At 43.4% G+C, this 23,055-nt stretch overlaps 2 protein-coding genes across 2 annotated transcripts; one reads left to right on the forward strand and one right to left on the reverse strand.

The window, feature by feature from the left end:
• Positions 1–819: 819 nt before the first annotated feature.
• On the reverse strand, positions 820–8,286 carry LOC137914348 (serine/arginine-rich splicing factor 11-like). The gene is made up of 12 exons (XM_068757951.1): positions 8,047–8,286; positions 7,666–7,799; positions 4,756–4,865; positions 4,123–4,212; positions 3,995–4,041; positions 3,776–3,909; positions 2,659–2,734; positions 2,430–2,543; positions 2,141–2,230; positions 1,965–2,036; positions 1,712–1,883; positions 820–1,542 (listed from the first exon to the last, which is right to left on the reverse strand). The coding sequence occupies exons 1-12, from the start codon at positions 8,166–8,168 to the stop codon at positions 1,321–1,323; spliced, it is 1,383 nt and encodes a 460-aa protein (XP_068614052.1). The 5' UTR covers positions 8,169–8,286; the 3' UTR covers positions 820–1,320.
• Positions 8,287–9,705: 1,419 nt separating this feature from the next.
• On the forward strand, positions 9,706–17,601 carry LOC137914357 (xyloside xylosyltransferase 1-like). The gene is made up of 4 exons (XM_068757960.1): positions 9,706–10,239; positions 11,385–11,532; positions 13,945–14,077; positions 17,205–17,601. Exons 1-4 carry the CDS (start codon positions 9,706–9,708, stop codon positions 17,599–17,601), a joined length of 1,212 nt encoding a protein of 403 aa, XP_068614061.1.
• The last annotated feature ends 5,454 nt before the right edge of the window (positions 17,602–23,055 follow it).

The following is a 23,055-nucleotide window of genomic DNA, read 5'->3' on the forward strand; positions in this document are numbered from 1 at the left end:
ATCTCCTCGACAAGAGGAAATTGTGTTTTTACGTAGCATAACGACTTCGTTTGGGAGATTTCTGGTTTGTTATATAATAGCAATTGCTAATTTTGTACATACTTGTAATGTTTATTTCCCCCTGCCATTATTTCTCTTTACGCTTTGCGATAAACCTTCTGAACCTCCTGATGTGTGGAACAATCAGACACTTCAGTGTGAAAGGCACAAACCACAGAGGCTTCTCTGGAAGTTTGCTTTTCCAGATATGTCTAGAGGCTGGAAAAGGTTTAATGCTGCAGGGTTGTTTAGGAGCTTTTAATCATGTCAACTTGAACAGGTGTCGCGTATTCCTGAAGTTTAAAACCAAGTACGGCACGGAAGCGGTGGTTCAAAGTTCATTCCCCTTATCTACGTCCAAGTTCAGTGTCGGGACAACCAACATTTCTACTTTCCATTCCTCTGTCTCGGTTCAGCTAGAATGGGTGCTAATGTGCCTCTGCAGCTACATGCGTCACCTCATGCCGTTCAGCTAGGAAATTCATTGTTCATCATTCATGTCCAGTGTACAGAAAAAATGTTCTATACGTCTGCAACATTATTTTCATATAAAATATACTAAAATAAAAATGACATCAAAGAGTATGCACTGTTTTGTTTTTCCACATTGAAATACCATTTCAGGTATTACTAAGGCCCTAAATGTCTCATTACTTGCCCCTGGTAACAATGGTAGGAGTGGAAGAATTTATGAAAGTATTTTAAGTACTTTCCCATAAAGTTCATCTTTGGCTTAAACATTTCTGTTAAATTAAACAAACAATTTTGACAGTTAGTCCAATTTATTAGGTTCTTACTGCAAACAAAATATTTCATTGCAACACCACATTTCAATCCACAGTGTACACTTAGCTGAAACATGACTATAGGTGCTTTACAGTTTAACAAAACATGACGGGAGAATCGATACCGCGATGACATCGGTGCCTGGAGTCGACCGAGTCCGAGTGACTGGATCCCGGGAGGTATAAAGATTTACAGCGAAAATGTTTTGGTGAAAGATGTAGTTCTATTCTAGTCAGAATGTTTTAACAAAGAAATTTTTTTTTTTAATAAAGTCTTAAAAAATACAGCAATGACAATCTAAAAATCATATCTCGTTGGAATTTCAGGTTTTTTGTCTTTACAAAAATTATTTTACTGTTTTTCTTCATGTCCTCTCCAATACTTCTACAGTTAAGACGTCTTATTTACTTTGATCAGGCACAGACATTTGGTGGCCTACATTAAGAATAAAAAAAAGAGGACAATGGGAAGAGAACAGTCTGGTGTTGGAAGCTGCTAGTCACTCATCTCCATGTCTTCCTGATGGTGATCGTCTCCATTCAGCTTGGACTTTTTGGGGACTTGGCCCACAGAGCTTTCCATATCCTCTTCAACTTTGGGAGACGAGGTAGAGTCAGAGTCACTCTTCCTCTCATCATCTTCCTCCTCCTCCTCCTCCTCCTCCAGTACTTTTTCACTGCCATAACCTTGCTCCTCTTCGTCATAATCCCGGGTCACCTGTAAAAACAACGTAGCCGTTTAAAGGAAGCTGCCCAGGTTTGGGTGTGTGAAAAGCTTCATCCAGTTACTGAAGTAAAACATGCAAAAGAAAATCACGCAGGGGATCCCGAACCGATAAAATGCGGCCATCTTGGACAGATTGAGAAACGAGATGCTTGAAATATACCTTAACGTCGCCCTTCTCGCTATCGGACTTGCGTTCCCGATCTCGCTCCTTCTCTTTGCTTTTCTTGACACTTGGGCGTTCTCTTTCATCTCTGCTCCGATCCCTGTCCTCCTTCCGGTCTCGATCCCGGTCCTTCTCACGTTCTTTGTCCTTCTTTTTCTCTTTCTTGTGACTGTGACCAAGACAAAGTTGTCAGTTGTAATTATTTAGGCTAAATTAAGTAATCACATTTAAAATGCAGACGACAATTCACCGCCTGGGCGACGGTGACCTGGACAACTTCCTCCGCGGGGACCGAGATGCGCTGCGGCTTCGTTTGTGCCTCCTATGAAGCACCAAATGAGATAATGAGCGCCGTGCCAAGTGATGGGCTGCTGACAGTACGGCAGAGCATCACGTTAATTAAACCCTTACATTATGCTCACTCACCGATTAATGCTACGAGACCTCCTGGCACTGCTGTAGCTCTTGGGTGGTGTCTTTGACCTTTTCTTAGACTTCTCCTCCTTTCTCCTGTCCCTGCTCAAAGCAAAAGCGACATCCAAAACATAAGAAAAAAAGCAGTGCATTGCAGGAAATGGGAAGCATTCGCCGTTTTTCTCTTTTCTTCGCAGGCCTGTAAAGTTGCTAACTATAGAGAACTGAGGCACAAACACACATTTGCTCATCAATAAAGTGGAAAGACAATTATTTCCCCAACAATAACGGGCTCACTGACCGAGACCTGCTGCGGCGCCCTCTATCCTGAGAGTGGGTCCTCCTCCTTCGTGGACTCTTGGACCTCCTCCTATTCCTTGAATGGGACCTCCGTCGAGACCTGCTATTTGAACGTCTCCCATAAAAACAAGTGACTTATTTTAAAGCCATAATTTACAGTCAGACATTACATTGTGTATGTGCAGCATGCATGGAGTCCAGAGGAAACATTTTCATGTGGGCGTCTTTACTTGTGCCTTGAGCGAGATGTGGACCGCCTGCGGCGTGACCGTGAGCGGGAATGTTTACGCTTGTCATCCTTCTTACCTGCAAAAAACAATTACATCACTTACTGTTGAGCCATACTGGAGAGTTCTTGCTCACAAAATGTGGCAAATATTCCATGGCTGACGCAATTAAAAAAAAAAAAAAAAAAAAAAAAAAAGCATTTCATTTCATTTCATTAGAATACAAAATACCGATACAGTGGTACCTCGACTTACGAATGTCCCTACATCCGAAATTTTCAGGTTACGAAGTTTCTGAATGGGAAAATATTGCCTCTTGTTACGGAAGCATTTCAGGATACGAGGTGAACTCTGGGAGCGGCGAATAGCGCTATTCGCCGCTCCCAGAGTTCACCGAACGTAAACAAACTTGTAGCTGCTCTGCCATCTGCCTGGCAACCCGTTGCGTATGCGTGTATCTCAGCATGCTATTCGTGTCCCCCTCGTGTCACCCGGAAAAAGTGTTGACAAGTCGGGCTATTGCTCATTATGATGACGTCTGCCTCGCACATTTCCGACGGATTGTCAAAAGCCGGCAAAAGCAGACGTCATCGGATCAGTTTTTCAAGAAACGCGAGGCAGAAAACACCGCAAAGGACCAGTAAACAAAGAGGACAAAAAGTAACAGCTAACAGGTAGATTAATATTTTAAAAAAATATCATAATGTAGCGTCCGTCGGACGCTGGAATAAGCACACGACGGGTAACTCTCTGTGTGTGTGGGTGCCGCGAGGAGGAGGGGAACGGGAGAGCTGCGGGAGCTACGCAGCTCTCCCGCAGCTCTCCCGTTCCCCTCCTCCTCCCCGCGGCACCCACACACACACACCGCCCCTCCTCCCTGGATGCCTTTGCGGACTCTCTGCAGCGTAGGAATAATGAACACTCCTAAAACATGAACCGTTACAATACTTTTGCGGGGCTTGGAACGGATTAGTGCATTTACATTCAAAATGCGTCTCTACTTACGAAGTTTTCACGTTACGAGGTTAGTCCCGGAACGGATTAAATTCGTAAGCTGAGGTACCACTGTACATCAGTATCTTCACTCATTATCTGCTGACATGAGACACGAAGCACTCACTTCCTGGTTCAATGGCTGCAGAAATGAGAGACTGAGCCTCTCGTACTCTCTTCATGGCCTCTTCAATCTCCTTATTGGACCCGTCAGTCTTTAGCCCTGCATTCAGGTTCAGCCCTGCTGCCAATGGATTCAGTCTGCAAGTGCGAACCATGATTTAACCTGATCTCAGAAGCTTCCGCCTTATTCGACTGAGGCTGGAGAGCAAGGATTGTTTCTTACTTGGGGTCCATGGATTGCATGAGCTTCAGGAAGTCTGCAGAAATAGCCTAAGCAAGATACGAGGATAATTTTTACCCCCACAAAAGACATTTTAATGTGTGGCACTGTGAAAGCAATCAGACACTCACCTGAGGGTTCATGTTGGATCCCGGAAGGCCCATGGCAGCCATTTGCTCCAAGTTGGAAGCGCCGAGACCTCCGAATGCTGTCCCTCCCATCTGAAACAGAATTTACCTTTTTTTTAAAAAACTCATAAATCTACTGGGCCCTCCAGGTTAGAAGGAGTCGGATTAGAGCCCCTCCTCCTCCCTGTTAAAGGGAGTCAACTGGGGTGGTTCCGGTACCTGATTCAGATGCCTCTCTTTGGAGGTTTTCTGGGCATGTAAAAGTGGGAGGAAACCCCAGGGTAAACTCGGAACGTATTGAAGGGAGAAAATACCACATCTAATCTTAGGGATCCTCCAGGAGGAACCAGAAAATGTTACTGGTGAACATTTAGAATAACCTTCTCTGTCTGTTCAACCCCGGATTAAATGGATGGATGGACTCCGAACTACAGATCCAATTTATACAAATACCATTTTAACAATGGTCTTGATAATTAGACAAATCTTCCAGATATTCACAGAACTGCCTTTGAGGTAGGTATGTCCAAACATGCAGACATGAGCTCAGAAATGCATCAGGAATGATTTTTCCGCATGAACATTTAAAACATGACATTTGCTACGAAGATCCACTGAAAGCTCTTCAAAACGTACCGTTGCCAGAGGATTGGGGGTCGGAAGAAGGCCTCCGCCAGGCATCATTCCTGCCACGGCGTTGGCTGGAGCCAGCAGCGACATAGCTTTAGATTCATCTGGAATGACTCCTGGAGAAAAACAGACATACGTCAGCACATGCGCCAAGAAAACATCGATAAACACTCAAGACAAGACTTGCAGACAAGCCACCTCATTCGAACTACTCCGTAGTAAATGAATAAAATAATCCACTTTGTCTTGTCTGTAAATCTTGATTCCTGACCTTTTTTTTTTTTTTGTGAAAGTATAATTGTAGGATTAGCAGCTACGATTTTTTTAAAAGTCACAATACACACTGTGATCAACACTGCCAAGATTTTTTCACCTGTACTTGTTTTTTAAGTCATGAACCAAACGTAAGCAAGCACAGCCAGTTGTCCCGTGGGATGTGCTCTCAACTTTCATTAGGTGTTTTAAGAACAAGCGACTCGCGCCGGCTGCTTCGCTATAAAGCACACAAAAACATTGAGATACAAAAAACAAAGTTCATGATTTGGTTGTAGACAGAAAGATACATTTCAACATCACTTACCATTACCAATACAAAAACAGAAAAGGTTCTGACATATTAGCTTTTCTGAGTATTTTTTGGTGGTTACTTTGTACAATCCCACCACAAATCAAGCTTACAGGGCAACCAGTAAAAGTACTGCTAACATGTTACGGGACTGCTAGATTCTATCCAACAGAAGAACACTACACAATGTCAGATATAAACTGCACTAAACAGTTAAAGGCTATTGTCAGCAAAGCTGTGATAAATGCATGAAAACTCTGCCCAAAGCTGAAGAAAAATAATAATAAATGCAAACAGTAAAATCAGAGCAAATCTTATGAAGATGACCATCCATGGCTGTGCAATCTGTAAACAGTCTATTTGTCTTTAATCTGGCATTTCACATTTTAAAAAGGGGGAGAGGGGTGGGGAGAGGGAGAGAGAGGGAGAAAGAGACATGCGTACGGGCGCGCACACAACACACACACACACACACACAACAGAAAAGACACTTGAGAAACAGGATAAGGCTGCAGAAGACAAAACTGCTGGTGGTATTTTCAGCAGGGCCTGGTATATAGGGCTGGCTGAACCAGGAAAAAGAACTGTAAAACACAACAACAAAAGAAACACCACTGTTAAATTAGAGAGTCACTCAACTCTTTCAGAGTCATGTGTGGAGAGGGTCAGGAAAAAGCATTTTTACTGCAACATCACGCAGAGGCTTAAAACTACTTGAATCTGTCGAGTGTTAACGAAAACGTGGAAATACGCAGCGTGAAATAAACAGTCTTTAGCACATTAAATATGTCAAAGTTCTGCTCACGATTAATAACCGGATTCACGACATCTGCTAAATGTAAATATCACAGCAAGAGACTTCTATACCTGTTGTCGCATGCACAGCTCATTAGTTCATCCTGCATACATAGAGATGTCCTGAACATTTATCCCAATCGGAAAGCTTCACTATAATGATTACAATACCAATACCAGTTTCTGGTCCCGCATTTATATATGTTTTTGTTAAGTAGCTGTGTAATGTATGCGTAGCCTTTTCAGGCTAGCATCTCGGGCGCGCTTTAAGAACAGAAAGCAACACCTGTGCGGGTGTATTCACGTACGGGTCTGATTCGAATTGATTGATTGGTGATCAAGTACAAAAACTATCTGCATATATCTTTTTGCAAGTAATTTACTTGATACAGCTCATCAGCGGGGCATTGCTGTCAAATACTGAATCAAATACTTTCTGTTTTTGAGCTCATTCTGAATTGGGATCAGTCAGTGACCGTCTTGAACGCAAACCAAGTCGATGCCAAATATAGGCCAACCCGACTGGAAACGAAATAGTTCAGATCAGCCAGTTGCTGAAAACACGCGTGTACATACGGGGTCTTTGACGGTCGTCTCGAGTTGCATTCAATATGCGCCCACTAGATGTGGGAGTATCACAGTACAATTGTTAAGCAGCCAATGAAGTACAGTATGCTGCGTAACCCAGATCAAACAGAGTGTCCAACGGCTTGTTCCTTTAGTGGTGTACAATACCTGCCGATTGTTGCTGAAATAGAGACCTAAAGTGGTTTTCCTCTCTGATGCATGATGTTCAGCACAGATGGCATTCTTCGACACTCATCATTGATGGTTGTGCATTCAAGTACAATGGCGTTCCCAGATTATAAAAGGTTAAAATATAAACAGAGCATCAGAGCGGCTTCAAGACTGCGGGTCAGTAGCAGTTATTTTTAAATAATACCATTTAATACCGATCCACCAGATCTGCCCGGGGCATCCCTGATCTTTTACATGCCCACCACTGAACTTCAAATTTATTTGAAAATAAAACATGAAGAACTGAGATCGCACTGCACCCTCTCCCGAAACTCCTCGTTTTGCATCAGCATTGTGTAGCGACTACATAAGAGAATAGATGCCTTGAACAAAGAGAAAATGAAGAGTTAATATATTACTGCAGCACAACAGACAGTGGGGGGGGGGGGGGGGGGGTTAGGGTTAGGGCTTGGTGCCCTTATATTTTTCTAATCTCCTGATGGCAGCAGAGGACCACTTTCAGTCAGCAAGGAAGGGGCTCTCTGCAAATGACTTGTCCACTATGAAAAGCTCAACACAAATAACAGAGAGAGAAGTTTACAGCTCGATTGTAGGACACAAATGAACATTTCCCTTTCACATTCCTAGAAGCACAGAGAAGCTTGGTTTATTTTTTTTTATTTGTGGCAAGAAAAAAAAAAACACTCAGTGGTTAAGAAAATATTTGCAATTCTAGTAAAACAAAACTACATTCTGCAATTCATATTGCTACTACTGAGATGGCCATGAGAGAAAAGATAATAATAAAAAAGACCCACCTTCAGCGAAAGGGACCACAATCAAGGCTCTGTCCACAAAGACGGTATTTGTCAGGTGTTGGGAAACTCCCACCGACTCGGGCTCAAGGAACTTTACAAAACAGACACGTGAAGTCACAGGCAAGGGAGAATCACTGGAAAAAAACACAGACGTGTTGTGCAAAGAATACAAACAGGGATGCCCAGCATGTGAATTGTGCATCACCAGGGACAAAGGGAGTAACAATGGACGAGCATGGACGGCTGCACAGTGTCCGTGCATCCTCTGCTTTGAACGGCGAGGCCTACTTGCCGCTGCAGGCCTCGGTTAGCCTCGGTTAGCCTCGGTTAGCATTAGGTCAAAGATAGGCAAGGCGGCGTTTGGGAGTTCGTGATACTCACTCAGGTGGGAACAGCTTGAGCTCCTCTATGTTTCCGAGGAATCCAAACAGAGTCCTCATTTGCTCGGACGTCGTGCTCGGGGAGACATTTGTCACCTGGATTACGTGCGTGTTGGAATTCATTTCCGCGAGTGCGAAGCAGCAGCAGCAGCAGATTAGCTGCGTGCTTTTAAACGCTAATTAAACGAGCTAGATTGTGTTTGCGACGTAAATACATCAGGCGAAAACAAGAGCTAGCATGTTGTGCTTCCGCAGAAGATGGATTCCATTTGCTGTGAACAAAAAAACGAACACAGAAGCGGCAACAATACTACTGTCGTGACGCAGGGATGCTGCATTCAGGGTGATCGGTAAACCCGAGTTTATTTCACCCCAGCGCTGACAGTCCTGGATGTTTATATGTTCCATCGCTGAAAGTAATTACAAATGAAGTTAATGAAAATCACAAAAACAAACTTTTGCATCATCCATTGTAAACAAATTTAGTGCTATAAAAACATTGACAATTATTATTCATAAACTATACTGTTTCTTCATTATTATAGCGTGATTTGCATTCAATTACTTGCAGTTTCGTGTTGCACATTAGTCGACACATACCGGTACAACAAAATTATATATTTTCAATAAGCTTGTACTGGCTGATATTTATATTTCATTGGTTGATTGTTAATTCCATTAGTTGATTCTAGTCATATGTTAATCTCATAAATAACCAGTGCTGAAAAGCGTTATCTTGATAAAATGCAGTAAATTGTAAATGTACATGTTACTCGAGCGGCCAAATTAATTGAATCGCTTGTACTTTTATTTTTCCAACGTTTCCAAAGGCATCACGACTCGGAATGAACTGCGCTTCCTGTTCCGGATGTGTGTGTGGGGGGGGTCTGCATATCCGATTTGGGCGTTTTTAACACAAAACGAAACAATGTAGAATTACGAGATAGATACAATCAAATGCGACACTCCACGTTCACGCCACATGTCCAGATCTCGCGAGAGTTCCCCCACCTAGATCTCCTGAACCGATTTATCCGTTTCTAATTTAGTGATGGTGTCAGTATGTTCAGCAGAGATGCGTAAACGTGTATTTACTTTGATGAATGCATGGAATGACTGTCGTTATTGATCTGCCACGCGTTCACTTGCTTTCCGCTCGTCTTCTTCGGGGGGGGGGGGCGGACAAGAGCGCAACACCAACGTGATCCAAGAAGTAGGAAATGAGTCTTCAACGAGGCGAACAGGATTTACTGTTTTCGCTTTCAAAATGACGAACCAACATTTTAGAACTGCTGCAAAATGTGGACATTTTAATCATGTGATTTTTGACCATGTGGAATTCCACGCGCAACCCCGGGCGGCGTAATCCTCGAGCAAGATGGAGCTGCAGAGATCAGGTAAATAAACTCGTGGAGATTCGTTTCGCTTGTGTGCGTAATTCCAACGTGTTTAATGATCCAGGACATTTAATCTTAACTCGTCACGGATTAATTTAGAGACAGATAATGCTTGTGGAAGTGGATTTTAATGAGAACTAATCTTTTATTATTATTTTTTGTATTCTCTCTTTCAGGAAAATGCTTGGAACACACCGAAACGGAATAACATGGAAATCGAAGGACTATGTCCGGCCTGATTCTCGTGACATCCACAAGGAGACATGGATATCCGGAGACTGGTGGCCAGAATCATGAGTCGGATCGGTACGTTCCGGTCCCATCAGTTTGCGCTTCTCCTGGCTGCTGCGCTCGCTGTCGTCGCCTTTTATTACTTCGGCTCAGAGAAGGAGAACTTCTCCAGCACCACGAAGAGGATCAAGGAGACCCGGGCCAGCCTCAACACCAACAGGAACGACGCCGACCTGACTGCGGATACCGGAGCCTCGCATCCAGCTGGATCCGAAGAGAGAGGAGGAGAGGACGATGAAGGCGGGGCGAGCGAGAGACTTCACCCCAGGATGGTGCACCGTGACGCCGGGGGCCGTCGCTACAACATACTGATGATGTTCACGAAAGTGGACAAGAGCCGCAGCTTGCAGGACAAGTTCCGGGTGGCCATGCTGTCGATGGTTAAGCACGGGCGCTTCCTGGAAGGAGAAGTTCTAGTTCTCCATTTTGTTAGCGATCAGGCAAGCAAAGAACTGGGAGAGAGGATGCTGCGGGAATTTCTCCTTGATGCAACGTTCGCATATGAGGTAGGCGGGTCTAAGCTCGATTGCACTGTAGCGTCACCTTAACCGGCGGATCAATGACTCTGTTCCAACAGGAATCGGTTTTCTATATGAGCAGGCCCCATCTGTCATTTGGACGTTGGTTCCTAAATGTAAATGGGGGGGGGGGGGGGGGGGGGTAGCAGGTGGGATTTCAGATGCAGCTCAGCAATTTGACCAGCATTTCCTGGCGAGGCCTCCTTTATGGGAAAAGCGTTTGAGATTGAAGCACATGGGGGCAGTGTTCCTCTTCAGAACTGAACCCAGACCCCCCCCCCCCCCACTAGCAGCACCACCAGTGTGTCCTCCCTGCCAGCAAAGAGGATTATGTCCCCTTTCTGTTGCTCTCTCTTGTTGCATTAAGCATATACTCCTCAAATAGCAATTAGTCCCCCCCCCCCCCCCACACACACACACACACATTTTGGAATGCCTGATCAAAGCTGATAGCTTTCATTTTTCTCTGTAAAGTGTCCCTTCAGTAGGAACCGTTTAGTTTGGACACGGGTTCCGTACCAACGTTGTTTAGGCTGCTGAGGCCTTCGTTGGGACAGGAACGGGATTCTCCTGGTTCGGATGGGAGAAGGAGCACGGCCATGTTGGGGACTGCTCGGCGTCGGCCTCTTTCCTTTTAAGCAATGCATCGACACAACAGGAGGGTGAGACGGGAGGGATTTGAGCCTCTGTCGCTTCCCAGCAGGCGACATTCCCAGCGGTCTCAATGCCCAGACGCTGTTCTCTCAGCCTGTCTGCACACATCGCTTCAGTTGAATTATAATATTTATTGCACTCCATCATTGGGTGCAGTCTAATGACTGTAGTACATTATCGATCTTTAGGGCGACCCGTAATCATCTGCCCTGGGGGGGGGGGGGGTTGTAGAGGCCGCGGTGTTAAATTGTTTCCAGGCTTCCCACAGTCTGGCAGAGGCTAATTTAGAATTTCAAATATATCTAATTTAAGAGTGTATCTTTTATTTTCTGATCATATCACAAACCCCAGTGTGTAATCTAGAATCTAACTTTGAAGCCTGTATTTGTGACTTAATGCCTGCGACTTTGCACAAACACATTCAACTCAGAGACCTTCATCTCCCTCTCCTGACGCCATCGTGTTGATTTGCTGGGCAGGTGGTGTTCCATGATGTGCTGGCTTTCACACAGAAGCTGTTCCCTATCGTGGAGGCCATGCAGAAGCACTTCAGCTCCGGCTCTGGGGCCTACTACAGCGACGCCATCTTCTTCCTGTCTGTTGCCATGCATCACATCATGCCTGAAAGTAAGAAATGCACCTTTTCTCTCTCTCCTTGTCTTGATTTTCTTTGCCTTCTGCAGCAGAGCAGTTGTTACAACCCCCCCCCCAAAAAAGCGACTTTGAGATTCTACTTTCATCACAGCAGGTGTTCATGATGGGCAGAGGGTATTTTGTGAAAGACGCAGCCATAGGGATCGGCTTTTAACCCAAAATAGAAACTCTCTTCGTCATTATCTGGCTAATGTTGGTAAATAGGCTGCACGGTGGCGCAATGGGTTGCGCTGTTGCCTCAAAGCAAGAAGGTTCCCGGGTTTGATTCCCATCTGTGCAGGCACGAGCAGTGTGTTTTCTTTTTTTCCCTTCCCAGGAAGGAGAGGAGTCCGACGGCGTCTCACGTTGTGTCCGTATTGATCAGTCCGTCTGCTCTGAGCGCCCCCAGTCGTCACACATTTCTATTTAAAGCAAGCTTTTATCTGTAAAGGGCATAACGCGGCCATCGGAAAAGCCTCTTTCATTTAACGCTCTCGTAGAAGACACAGAGCATCATTTCTGGTTGATGACACAGGACAAGAATTCTGGGTTCACTGGTTTGGTAGTCTCAATGCTTGCTCATTAGAAATGTGAAATTAAATTGATTGGCTTCCAGTATTTTTTCATTGTACAGTCGGGCAAAACGTCCTTTGAGAATCCCAGTGGACTCGCATGTCCTCCCCTCAGGATCGTAAAGAGACGAGGCTTTGATGGCCGTGTCTTTCAAAAGGAAAAAAACATCTGCCTCTCTGTCCTGTACACGTCAGCAGCATTTGTGTGGAGACAGTTGTATTATTATGCAGTCCTACGCTGACATGTGCCAGAGGCAATCCGTTAGGTTAGACCAACCCGGCGTGGAGATGATTTATCAACATGCGATGGCAAATCTTATCAAACGAGGAACAGGAATGAGGCCGCAGTGAATTGGATAAGAACATGATTAGAAGTGAAAATATAATTCGGTCTATCTTCTTCATGTGAGCTTTGACAAAAGCAGAAAACAGGGATGCTGTAATAATGGTTAAAAAAAAAAAAATAAGAGCTCAGATGAAGACTGATGTTGAGGCTTAATGAGGTTGACCCAGTTTGTTCTTGGAAATGTGGTGTTTGACATCAGGGCCTGTTGTTCCTGCTCTGGAAGCGTTGACGATTACCTGATTGGCCCAGAGCCTGAGGCAGACGCTAAACCACGACGTTGTCCCTGCAATAAATGGCCCCCAATTCATCGAGCCAAGAGCGAATGATTTAGCCATTAGCCCAATACGTGTTGGGAGGAACATTCTTTAAGTTGACTTAAATATGGTTTGTTCCAAGATTTGATTTCCAGTAATGTGTGTGTCTAAATGCGTAGTTTATTTAATATTGCCTGTGTTCAATGTTCTCTATATTTCACCTCTGTATTTTATTATTTATTTAAAAAAAAAAACTCAAGCCTTTCACATTTATATGTACTTAGAATTTTGTTTGTTTTTTTTGTTTATTGATGTAGCTACCGACAGTAAAATACTGTGCCACAAAGCAAGCGCTTAAACTCGGCGATCTGGATCTTTAAAAAGGCCTGAAGGTGTTTGCATCACATGGATTTGACATCCGCAGCATAACGCCATGACAAAAGTAAAAGCCCGGCCCACAAAGCCCTTCTCTTTCCCAGGACTTTGTGTTGAGTCATTGATCTGTAACAATTTAAGGCCCTCTTCCTGCTGTACTCCCACCAGCAAAGCCCTGGCAGTACAAGCGGCTCCATCCACTTGGGGGGATTATTCATCCGAGCCCCCCCCCCCCCCTCTCTGTTAGCACAGCACATAAAAGAATGTCGACAGCTTCCATCTTTGAGCAGAATAAAAAAAGTGTATCTTCTTTTTCCTGTCTTTTGTCTTGCAGGAACTCGTAGTTGAGCTTTCCTCATAGCTGCACGTGCATGTTGCACAGCGTGTGTAAACTAAATTTGGGACCATTTAGAAGATTTGCTAATCTATCATTCATTTTTTTTTTATGCCAATAGATCATCCTAATTCCTCCACATGGGACCGTTTAGAGATGACAAGGGTTCTCATCAGTTTAATAAATACGCTGTGTCCCTGGTGCACCATCCTGGAGTGTGTACCCCATCCTGTCATCACCATGCCAACTAACAAAACATAGGAAGCCGAAACAATGAACAGATGAAGGCCTGAATATCCTGGATACTTCTGTTAAATGCAACACGCAGTCACAACCGCGCTCGTTTGTAACCTAAACATTTTAATCTACACTTCTACCATACAGTTTTGCGTACTTTCTCATTTCCTGTAGCGATAAATCAATGCGAATAGTCCGGCCTTTCCTTCGGTTGGTCTCGAGTGTTGTGAGGGTTGTTTTTCTGATGTTTGATCGCATCCTATTTCGAGTGTTGTGCTTTTCTTTCAGGTCTGACTCGCATAGTGCAGCTTGACCTGGACCTGAAATTCAGGACCAACATCAGGGACCTTTTCCAACAGTTTGCCCAGTTTCCCCCCGGAGCCGTAATGGGAATAGCCAGAGAGATGCAGCCAGTCTACAGGTACGTGATGTGTGAAATATTAATGGTACAAGTTTATCCGGGCTTTGCAACTGACTCTGAATATACAATTGGAGCGTCTCTGACCGCAATGCAGTGTGACAAAGGGACATCAACAACTAGAGCGGTGGAGCCTAATCTGCATACGTACGGCAAACGGGGAACAGTGTTGTGTTCCTGTTGCCTCCTGACAAATCTGCATCGCCGTCCTCCCACTGCGCTCGCGCTCACCCTGAGGAGCCCCTGCTACCGTTACTCCCGTTGGCCCGGATGCGCTCGTGGAAAAATAGCATTTAATGTTGAAACTTTTTAGTTTTTTTTTTTTTTTTTTAAGCATTGTGTTAATCCTCTTCATTGGAGCGTGTTCCTGTGTTGAGTGGAGCCGGCTTTCGGCTCCCGCTCTGTTTTAGCGCTAATGGACACGACGGAGCATTATGCAGGACATCACGTCCTGCGCCATCTGCATTCAGAGCACATCCTGCCCCTAGAAAAATCATTTGTAATGTTTTTAAAGTCCCACTTATGTAAGAGGCGCAGAGACTCTACCAAAAGAACAAATCTCCCTCTCTTGAGGTGATTATTTTTGTTTTGATGTAAACATCTGTTTATTTCTTCATGCATTCTTGCTTGAAGCCCCCCCCCCCCCCCCCCCATCATTGCTGATATTTTCCATTAATCTAAGTTTATGTGATGTCGTCCAGTTTAAATAAGGAAATGGCCTCTACTTTTGCTCCGTGACTTTCGGACTCCCATCTGTCAGTGAGTGTTATGTATGCGATTCCCAGAGAGCAGGCGGTGGCTTGTTCCGAACAAATTGTAGGACACATTTTGGACGGTCAAGCAGCACAGAATGTCCCCGTCGCTACTGAGAGCGAGAGAGACGCTTCACTTGAAGAGTTTCTCTGGGGAAAATGGGCAGGAGACGATCGAGCTGTGACTTGGCAAACCAAGAGAAGCAGCAATGATCCGGTTGGACTGGATTGATCGTGTCGACACAAAGGAACGGAAAACACTGAGGTCACCTGGACTGGGAGCAGACGACATTCTTTAGGTGTCCCTCAAAGATCGCAACATCTCAAAAGACAGTTATTGAACGAAGCAAGAGGAGCTACATTAGGGAACTTGTGACCGGTGGACAGCCTGTTCTCATCTCCAAGTGTTTTGTAGTTGGAGGCTCAAAACAATAATGTATTTGGTATGAGGGGCTATTTTTAAACTTGGAATTGTAACCACATGCCTTCAGCCTTCTGTGTTGAAGCTCTGCACATCGAGAACTTCACTGGAACTATTTTCACTTCATTTTGCTGATGTTATACCAGAATCATAGAAGCAAAAACATTTTATGCGTTGTATCATTTCTGCCAGCTCTAAATTTAAGTTGAAACTGTCACGTTTTTAAGCATCAACAAATTATCGGTAACTTTTTTTTTTGTGTGTAGATCTATTATAAGTCTTGATATTTGACTGAAGAGAATCTGCACAAAGATGTTGAATAAAAGGGGACGGGCTTCCATTATTTTAGGCAGGCATCATTTTAATGAGTCATCTGTGGAAAAAATTAATAATTAAGACATTGTGTTTCATCTTAGACTAATGGTCAGCGTACAAGCACATACAAATACAAACGTTGTATTGATAGATGTGCAGAAATCCAGTATTGTATTTTTTTTGTCTCGAAAAATGATTGTGGAAGAGTTGCATCGCTTAAATCTGAAGTGGAAACCGAGCATTCTGAGGCCAACCGAAGTGTGAAATTGTCTTTTCTTTTATGGTCTCCTCTTGATTAGCTTTCAGTGCCACCTTTATCTGCTTCGTGACAGCAATATAAGTGCATCTTTCCGCTGCGTGCTGCGAGACAAAAGTCACAAGAACACCAGAATCTCATTTTATGTCAGCTGCTTTAGACTGATGAACAGCAACAGGACATTGGTGCTGTTAAGATGACCTGATGTTCTATTTGTCACAATTTTGATATCATTAGAATAAAACACAGGTTAAACAATTAGATTTTAGCAGCATGATGTCCTCCAATAATAGCTAAATCAGCATTTTAGTAAGAGGACACAGCCCCCTTGTTATCAGGTTGGAAAACCCTCTGCATACTTTTGAAGTAAACAAGTTGAATCTAGGTCGGTAATAATGTCAAAGCACGACTCGGTATCTGCCGCTCCCACGAGACCCAATCGAGCTGGAGCAGCAGAGAGACGTAACTGCCACCGCGCGAAGCGAGGATGTGCTGCATAAGCCGGATTGATTTGATCCCCAACAAGCGTGACGAGCTGAATGTCCGTTTCATGAGTTCATGAATGACTATGTGACTGAAGGCGTGTTTATTTTCTGATCGAGATCTGCCCTGCCTTCGGTGCCCTAGACAGACAACCAGGGATTATTGCTGCCCCTCCTCGCCTTGGCTGGAGATAGAAGCTGTTTGCTGCGGAAGCAAACACTTCCATGTATGATCATCTGGCCCAGGAACATGTTGCACAAAAACCTTCCATATATTCTCTTAATGCCACTGCATTTTTTTTCTTCATTAATCCTTTTTAACGCAGCCAATGTGTTTTTCCCGTTTGAGCTATTAGATTACAGAAACTGTTCTGACCCATGCAGACTGGACACAGTAATAATGGTAACCAACAGTCATCCTCCTGTGCATACAAATGATTGTTGGATGAAGCGTTGCGTGTCGAGGAGCAGCTTGAGAGAGGGTGGGTTGGCAGGATGGAGGCTGAGCTGGCATCAACCTCCGACACTCCTGGACCAGCTTTCTTCCTGTTTTTTTTGCCACAGAGCTGTTTGTTGCAGCAAGCGAGCACCGAAACGGAGTTGACCCTCTCTATTTTTTGTTAGCGTTCCAACAGCGAAAAATTAAACGAGTGAGATATTTCACCAGCGTCGTACGAGTTCAACGCTGCAGAGGGATGAGCTCATATTAATCTCCAAAGCAACAACGCATCGTTTTACAGGCAGATGTTTCACAGGTGTTTCCGTATCGCTCTTCTCTCCTGCTTTGTGTTGCTTTCCATCGTTTAGGCCCATCCCGGTGTTGCCACAGTTTAACGCCACGCGTTGCATTGCAATGTCCAACGTCCTATAAATCTGAGTTCTCCTCCCCCCCCACCCACCGCAGACACGCCTTCTGGCAGTATCGTAAGGCGAACCCGAACACCAAAGTGGGTGAGCCTCCTCCCGATGGACTCCCAGGCTTCAACAGCGGAGTCATGCTTTTGGACCTTGGTGCGATGAGAGCGTCGGCTCTCTACAACCAGCTGTTGGACCCGAGCAACGTGGCTAAGCTAGCGGAGCAGTATCACTTCAGAGGCCACCTGGGCGACCAGGACTTCTTCACCATGATCGGCATGCAGCATCCAGAGCTGTTTTATTCCCTGGCCTGTGGTTGGAACCGACAGCTGTGCACCTGGTGGAGGGACCATGGATATGCACACGTATTTCAGTTGTATAATCACTGTCATGGACCCGTCTATATCTACCATGGAAACTGTAACTCCCCTATACCAAAGGACTGATGGTTGCACGCTGCCGGTGCCTGAACTTGAAACGGGCTCTGACATCTTCGACGTGGACAAAAGGAAATGTAGGTCCTGCTTTTTTTGTGAGGGAGAGTCTTTTCTTGACTACTGAATTGTGGAATCGACACCCTGCAAAGGTTTTATGTATAGTTTCAAACAGAATTTAGTGCTGTAAATGGCGTTTTCTTTACAGCCTTGCATGTAGCTGTAGCGGTGTGCGTTTGCTTCTTACAAGGACCTTGGAGTTGAAAAGTAAAGAAAACGAAACCGACCGAAGTTGAAGAATCTAAAGCCAAAGATAATCTATTTGTCAAAGTGGTGGAAGTGATTGTATTTTTATTTTTTTTATTTAAATTTTTGGTCGAGGACTCAAGGACATCATATTGCTAACTAATTTCACCCGCTGTGAATATATGTTCTGTTAATTCATTGCATCTATAACACATCTTTTGCACCCGCCTCCCTTTACTCTTTGATTCTCTGCACCTGGACATTTGCCCCCCACCCCCCGCGAGGGCGAACCTCGGACTAGCTATTTCACCTGTGACTCATATTAGAATGGTTTAACAATAGTAAACTCTTAACGCGTCTTTTCTGCAGGCAGCCAGATAGAAGAAGAGAAAGTCAATAATCATGGAACTGATGAATGTTGCCCCTGCCTTTTGCGTTTGAGCTGAGGTCAAATGCACTTTTCAAAACGGGGGGGGCGCTGACCCACTTTTCCGTTTTCTTGCTGTACTTTCTGAAATGGCAACGAAATGTCAGCATTCAGTTTTCATCCATCAAGAAATCGTCTGAGGTGGTGGACACTTCCAACACACACGGAATGATAGTGAACCAGCTGCTCTGCACCATCAGTGGAGTCACAATAAATGACAAGAAGAATGTTCCTTTTATTAATCCCGTGTGGGCAATTTCTTTCACTATACATACTTACAATTTACCAAAAAAAAAAAAGATTTTTTTTAAATAATACTTTGTGTTAAATATCAAACTCATGCTGATCAACTCACCATTTCATAAGCAGACAGCACACTGACCACTTATCTGTGTATTATTATAGGAGCTTGCTGTTTTGTGTGATTTACATTTGATCACATTTGAACGCGTCCAAAATTAACAATATGCAGACATTGAATGCTGTGAAAAGGAGTGAGAATAAAGCTTGTAAGTTATCCAATGTGAATGAGTACCTACCATATGTATTTTTTAATGTTTCTTGTTACATCAGGAATTTCAACCAAACCTGTTAGCAATAATGGAGGGATTTCACATCTTCAGTTTACCTGCTATTCACTGAAACACTCTTACAGCAAAGCATAGTAGTTGGTCTCCAGTGTGAAATATTAAGGCTAACACGTTGCCACGTCTCATTCGGAAACACTTCCACAGCCAACAGCTGCTGTGCTCCATGAGGAGGATTTTTCTTTCAATATCGTGATCAAAACGATATTGGAAGCAAATCGACACGGGGCCAAACTTTTTTTTTTTAATGGTCTTTCAAAGAGCTTTTTGGAGGCAAAATGCTGCATGACACGAATACTTATAGTCAGGTGTTGGCGTTTTATGTTAAATAATGCTGTGCACAGGATTAAGTCTTTGCTGCGGCTTCATTTGGAGAACGGCTCACACAATGCTCCGAAGCCCATGAACAAAGGGATCCTTCAGTAATGGTCTCTTAAATGTATGCTATCTTTTTTCATTACGGTATCTTGTTTTCCTGTTGGTCAAAGCAGGCAACTATAAGTAACATCCATCAGCCTTGATCACTCAATGTGGTGAAATTAACCTTATTCACGCGTGGGAAAATTCATGAATAATTTACTGCATGGATGTATATAGGCCTTTATCCTATTCATCTGATCATCCCATATATATATATATAGCACAGACTCCTCTGTGATGTGCCAGTCTGATTTTGTGAATTGATTAAATTACAATAAGTCCCTAAGAGTGTGCGGTATTTTCAGAAATCCTGCAGCCCGTATTCACTGAAAAACGCTTTGAATGCACTTCCCTCCAGGGAGAACAACAGAAACACCGGGCTGGTATAGATTTGATGCCGGAGCAGCATTGACGTCTCATCCCAGGAGCACAAACAGTTCAATCTAAAGTTCAGTGAAACTTGAGAGTTCTTCTGTGCTTCCTTTTTTTTCTTCTTCCAGACTGATAGCAGGGTGGAAACAAAAGTTCTGCAGGAGCTCTTAAATCATAGTGTCTCTCTGAATCTGAAAAACAGCAGGCAGCTCCTGCTTCTGACGTACCAACGCAATGACAGCTTATTTCATATCCTTCACTCAGTGAGTACACCAACAGTTTCTGATTTAAAAAAAAAGGTATGCTGAGACATTGTGTAAGTCTAGCTTGCTTTGCCTTTAACCCACTCCCCCAGATGGTGGGCGGTCTCGCAAATCAAAAGTTGAAGGATGACGGGCCGTCGTTGAATTCACTTCTCTCAGTCGCTTTTTGTCCTGCACTCTTCAGGAACGTTTTGCCGAGCTTAGCTTTACTGGACGCTGAAGACACAACTTTTCCATCTGACAGTCTTACAGTAACAGCAACGTTCACTTTTGGGGGTAAAAGTTCTGCAGATTTTCCTGCAGCTGGGACGTCCGAAATTGTTTTGCTTTCATTTTTCACTTTTTCGATTTTTTAAAAAGCTTGTTTGCATTTTGCATTTCTTAAAATACACAAAACTGGGGTTTCAGACAATGTGCATATTTAGAAATGCCTGACTTCAATACATTACTTTCCAATAGTTTGTTGTTGTTGTTGTTTAACGTTCTGCGTTTCAGTGACTTACCATTAGATCAGTGAAAATGTATGTCCTGCAGCATAAATCTAGTTATTTTTGGACAATTAAATACCCTGCCAGTGTTTGACAATCTCAAAGAGAGGATCAGATATGAAAATAAAAAATAAAGGCATTTATTCAAAGAAATCAGTCTCAGGAAATGTATTTACTAAATAAAACTGTTGTTTTAACTTTTAAACAAAGTTGTTGTTGCCCTATAAATGTATTATGTGGGGTAGTAGTTGTTTTGATTGAAATAAAGAAGAGTAAAACATTCAGTATAAAGTTAGATGAAGCTTCCCTCTGTGGTTTGGCATTAATAAAACATATGACTCAAGATGTCTTCTCACTCCTGATCAGACTAGAATGCTTGCTTTTAATGGTTCTTACACTGGCCACTGACAATGACTGTTTAGGTGACTGACTTCTTCAACCTTTGAAGAACGGACAGAGATTGAACCTTCCATTGTGCATACTGAAGACTCGAATGAGATTGCAGCCGTCGAGATGACCCATCTTCTCTCCTGGAAAGTCGATAGATGTGATTTAAACCCTGCAGGAACACAAAGCTTGTTTGGTGTGGAAAATTGATTTAAAAAAAATACAAGATTGAAGTAAACTGGTTTGGTTTAGTATAATTTTGTCTGACTTGACCTTTCCAGCTCTTATGGGCCATCAAGGCATGAATGACCCAAATTTTTAAAAAAGTGTTTAAGATGTCTGAACAGCAAGTTTGGGCCTCTTCAAAGAGTCCTGTCCCAGATAATTCTTTCATGGTTACATATCAAGTTAATCTGAAGCATACGTGCTGAGACGTGACATCGTTTTGCTCCGTGCTGGTTGCACTTCTTCTTCCTCCTCTTCTTCTTCTGCTTTATGTGCCGATTAACTGATGTGAAATAAATGTTGACTGCTTGGGAGTATTTGTTAGTAATTTGACATGCATGCATGAACAATTTGAACATATAATAATAATAATAATGAACACACTCCCACATTTTATTCTCGCTTTGACAACATTGATCAGCGGCGATACCCTGGGTTGTACGTAAACCTGATGCAACGCTCTTGGTAGAGAAGTGATGATGTTTGCTCTGTGCTCTTGCTGCCTGCATCTGGAAAATATAAGCCGCTAAACAGACCACATAAGTAGGTCAGTGTGCCATCGCACTGCAATGCAGCAGGCCAGCAGCAGGGGAGCTCCAGGTTTTATTAACAGTCACACAGTGCAGCATATTGACACACTCTATATAACAGGGTCAAAGGTTACGGTTAAGCCAGGCTCAGGCAGAAGTTTCAGTCTAATGGAATTTTAGAAAGAGAAAACTGGTCTGGGACGTTGGCCGTTCCTGGTGGTCGGCACGGATTATGTGGCAATGTGAGGCCTTAAATCTACCAACCTATCACAATTATATGAAATGTGATTGATTTTTAGGCTTTAAAATCTGGATGATTAGAGCTGTACTTTCCAAATGGGGAAAGCAATCTTTGTCCATGTGTTGATATTAGCTGAATCTCACCTTCGGCTCTCACAGAATAATGAAAAACATAAAAGATCAATCATTTACCTGATTAAGGTATCTGAATTTTAAAACTGAACATTTAGAAAGCAATCATGCAAAATATGTTTTATGAAATCTTGAGAGGCAAAGTAGAGTTACACAATAATGTGGGCCAAGCTACTCAGAGGATTGTTGTGCCCTTTATAAAGACAGAACCTTTTCTGAGTGTTGGCCATGGGAGAAGAAAGGCCATAAATGACATCACAGCTCTTGATGACGCATTGAGAAGACAAAATAGAGGAAGCAGATGTGTGCAGGTGAACTGCTGACCGTAGGCAGCGTGACGGCAGCTGCAAACAGAAGCCTGTGTCTGATGAGATGTGAAAGCTACAGAGGAAATGCAGCTCTCCTTTAAGCCTGAGGGTTCCTCTCTTGATGCGTTTGTCCTCCGTAGTCCCATGACCCATATTTAGTATTCACACACAGGTGCTCCTACTAGAAAGGTATACAATTTGGTTGACAGAATTCGATAACTAGTAGAACAATTTTGCATGTAATGAATCAAGCAATGAAATGAAGACTATTAGGTTTATTGGGAACGACTATTCAGCATCCATTAAGCATAGTTCATTTTGACTGGCATGACATAAGCAAATTATAATGTCATAAAAACAGCAGAGAATTATATGAAAGCAGCTGATGCTTGTCCAAAAGCATTTATCAATTTGCTCAGAGGAAGGAGAAAACGCTACCATGATGTGCACAAATGAATAACTGTTGTGGAGGTTGAACCAATAGTTATGATCATTTTCATTCACCTCTTTGTTTAGTTGTTTGCTTATCTCTCATGCTCTGCTCTTTGTTGATGACACAGTGACATACATTTCTGAATGGATGACCTACATTCAAGACTCTACTTCCAACGCTTACTGTAACAGCCCGCCTCCTCTTCCTTTCATCCATACTCAATCAGTCGTCACATTTGTTCCCACCTGTAAGTGTTCCATACTGTTTATATAAACTGTGATGTCAAGCGTACTCAGTCCCAGTCTTGGAACATCTATTGTGGAGGGAAGGAGGGGGACCAGGAAGTCATTTCGCTGCTTATTCAAACAGTTGGATGATAGATGGATGACTGATTGGCTGCTTAACACC

This window comes from Brachionichthys hirsutus, unplaced genomic scaffold, assembly GCF_040956055.1.
Source record: "Brachionichthys hirsutus isolate HB-005 unplaced genomic scaffold, CSIRO-AGI_Bhir_v1 contig_467, whole genome shotgun sequence".
NCBI classification, from domain to species: domain Eukaryota; kingdom Metazoa; phylum Chordata; class Actinopteri; order Lophiiformes; family Brachionichthyidae; genus Brachionichthys; species Brachionichthys hirsutus.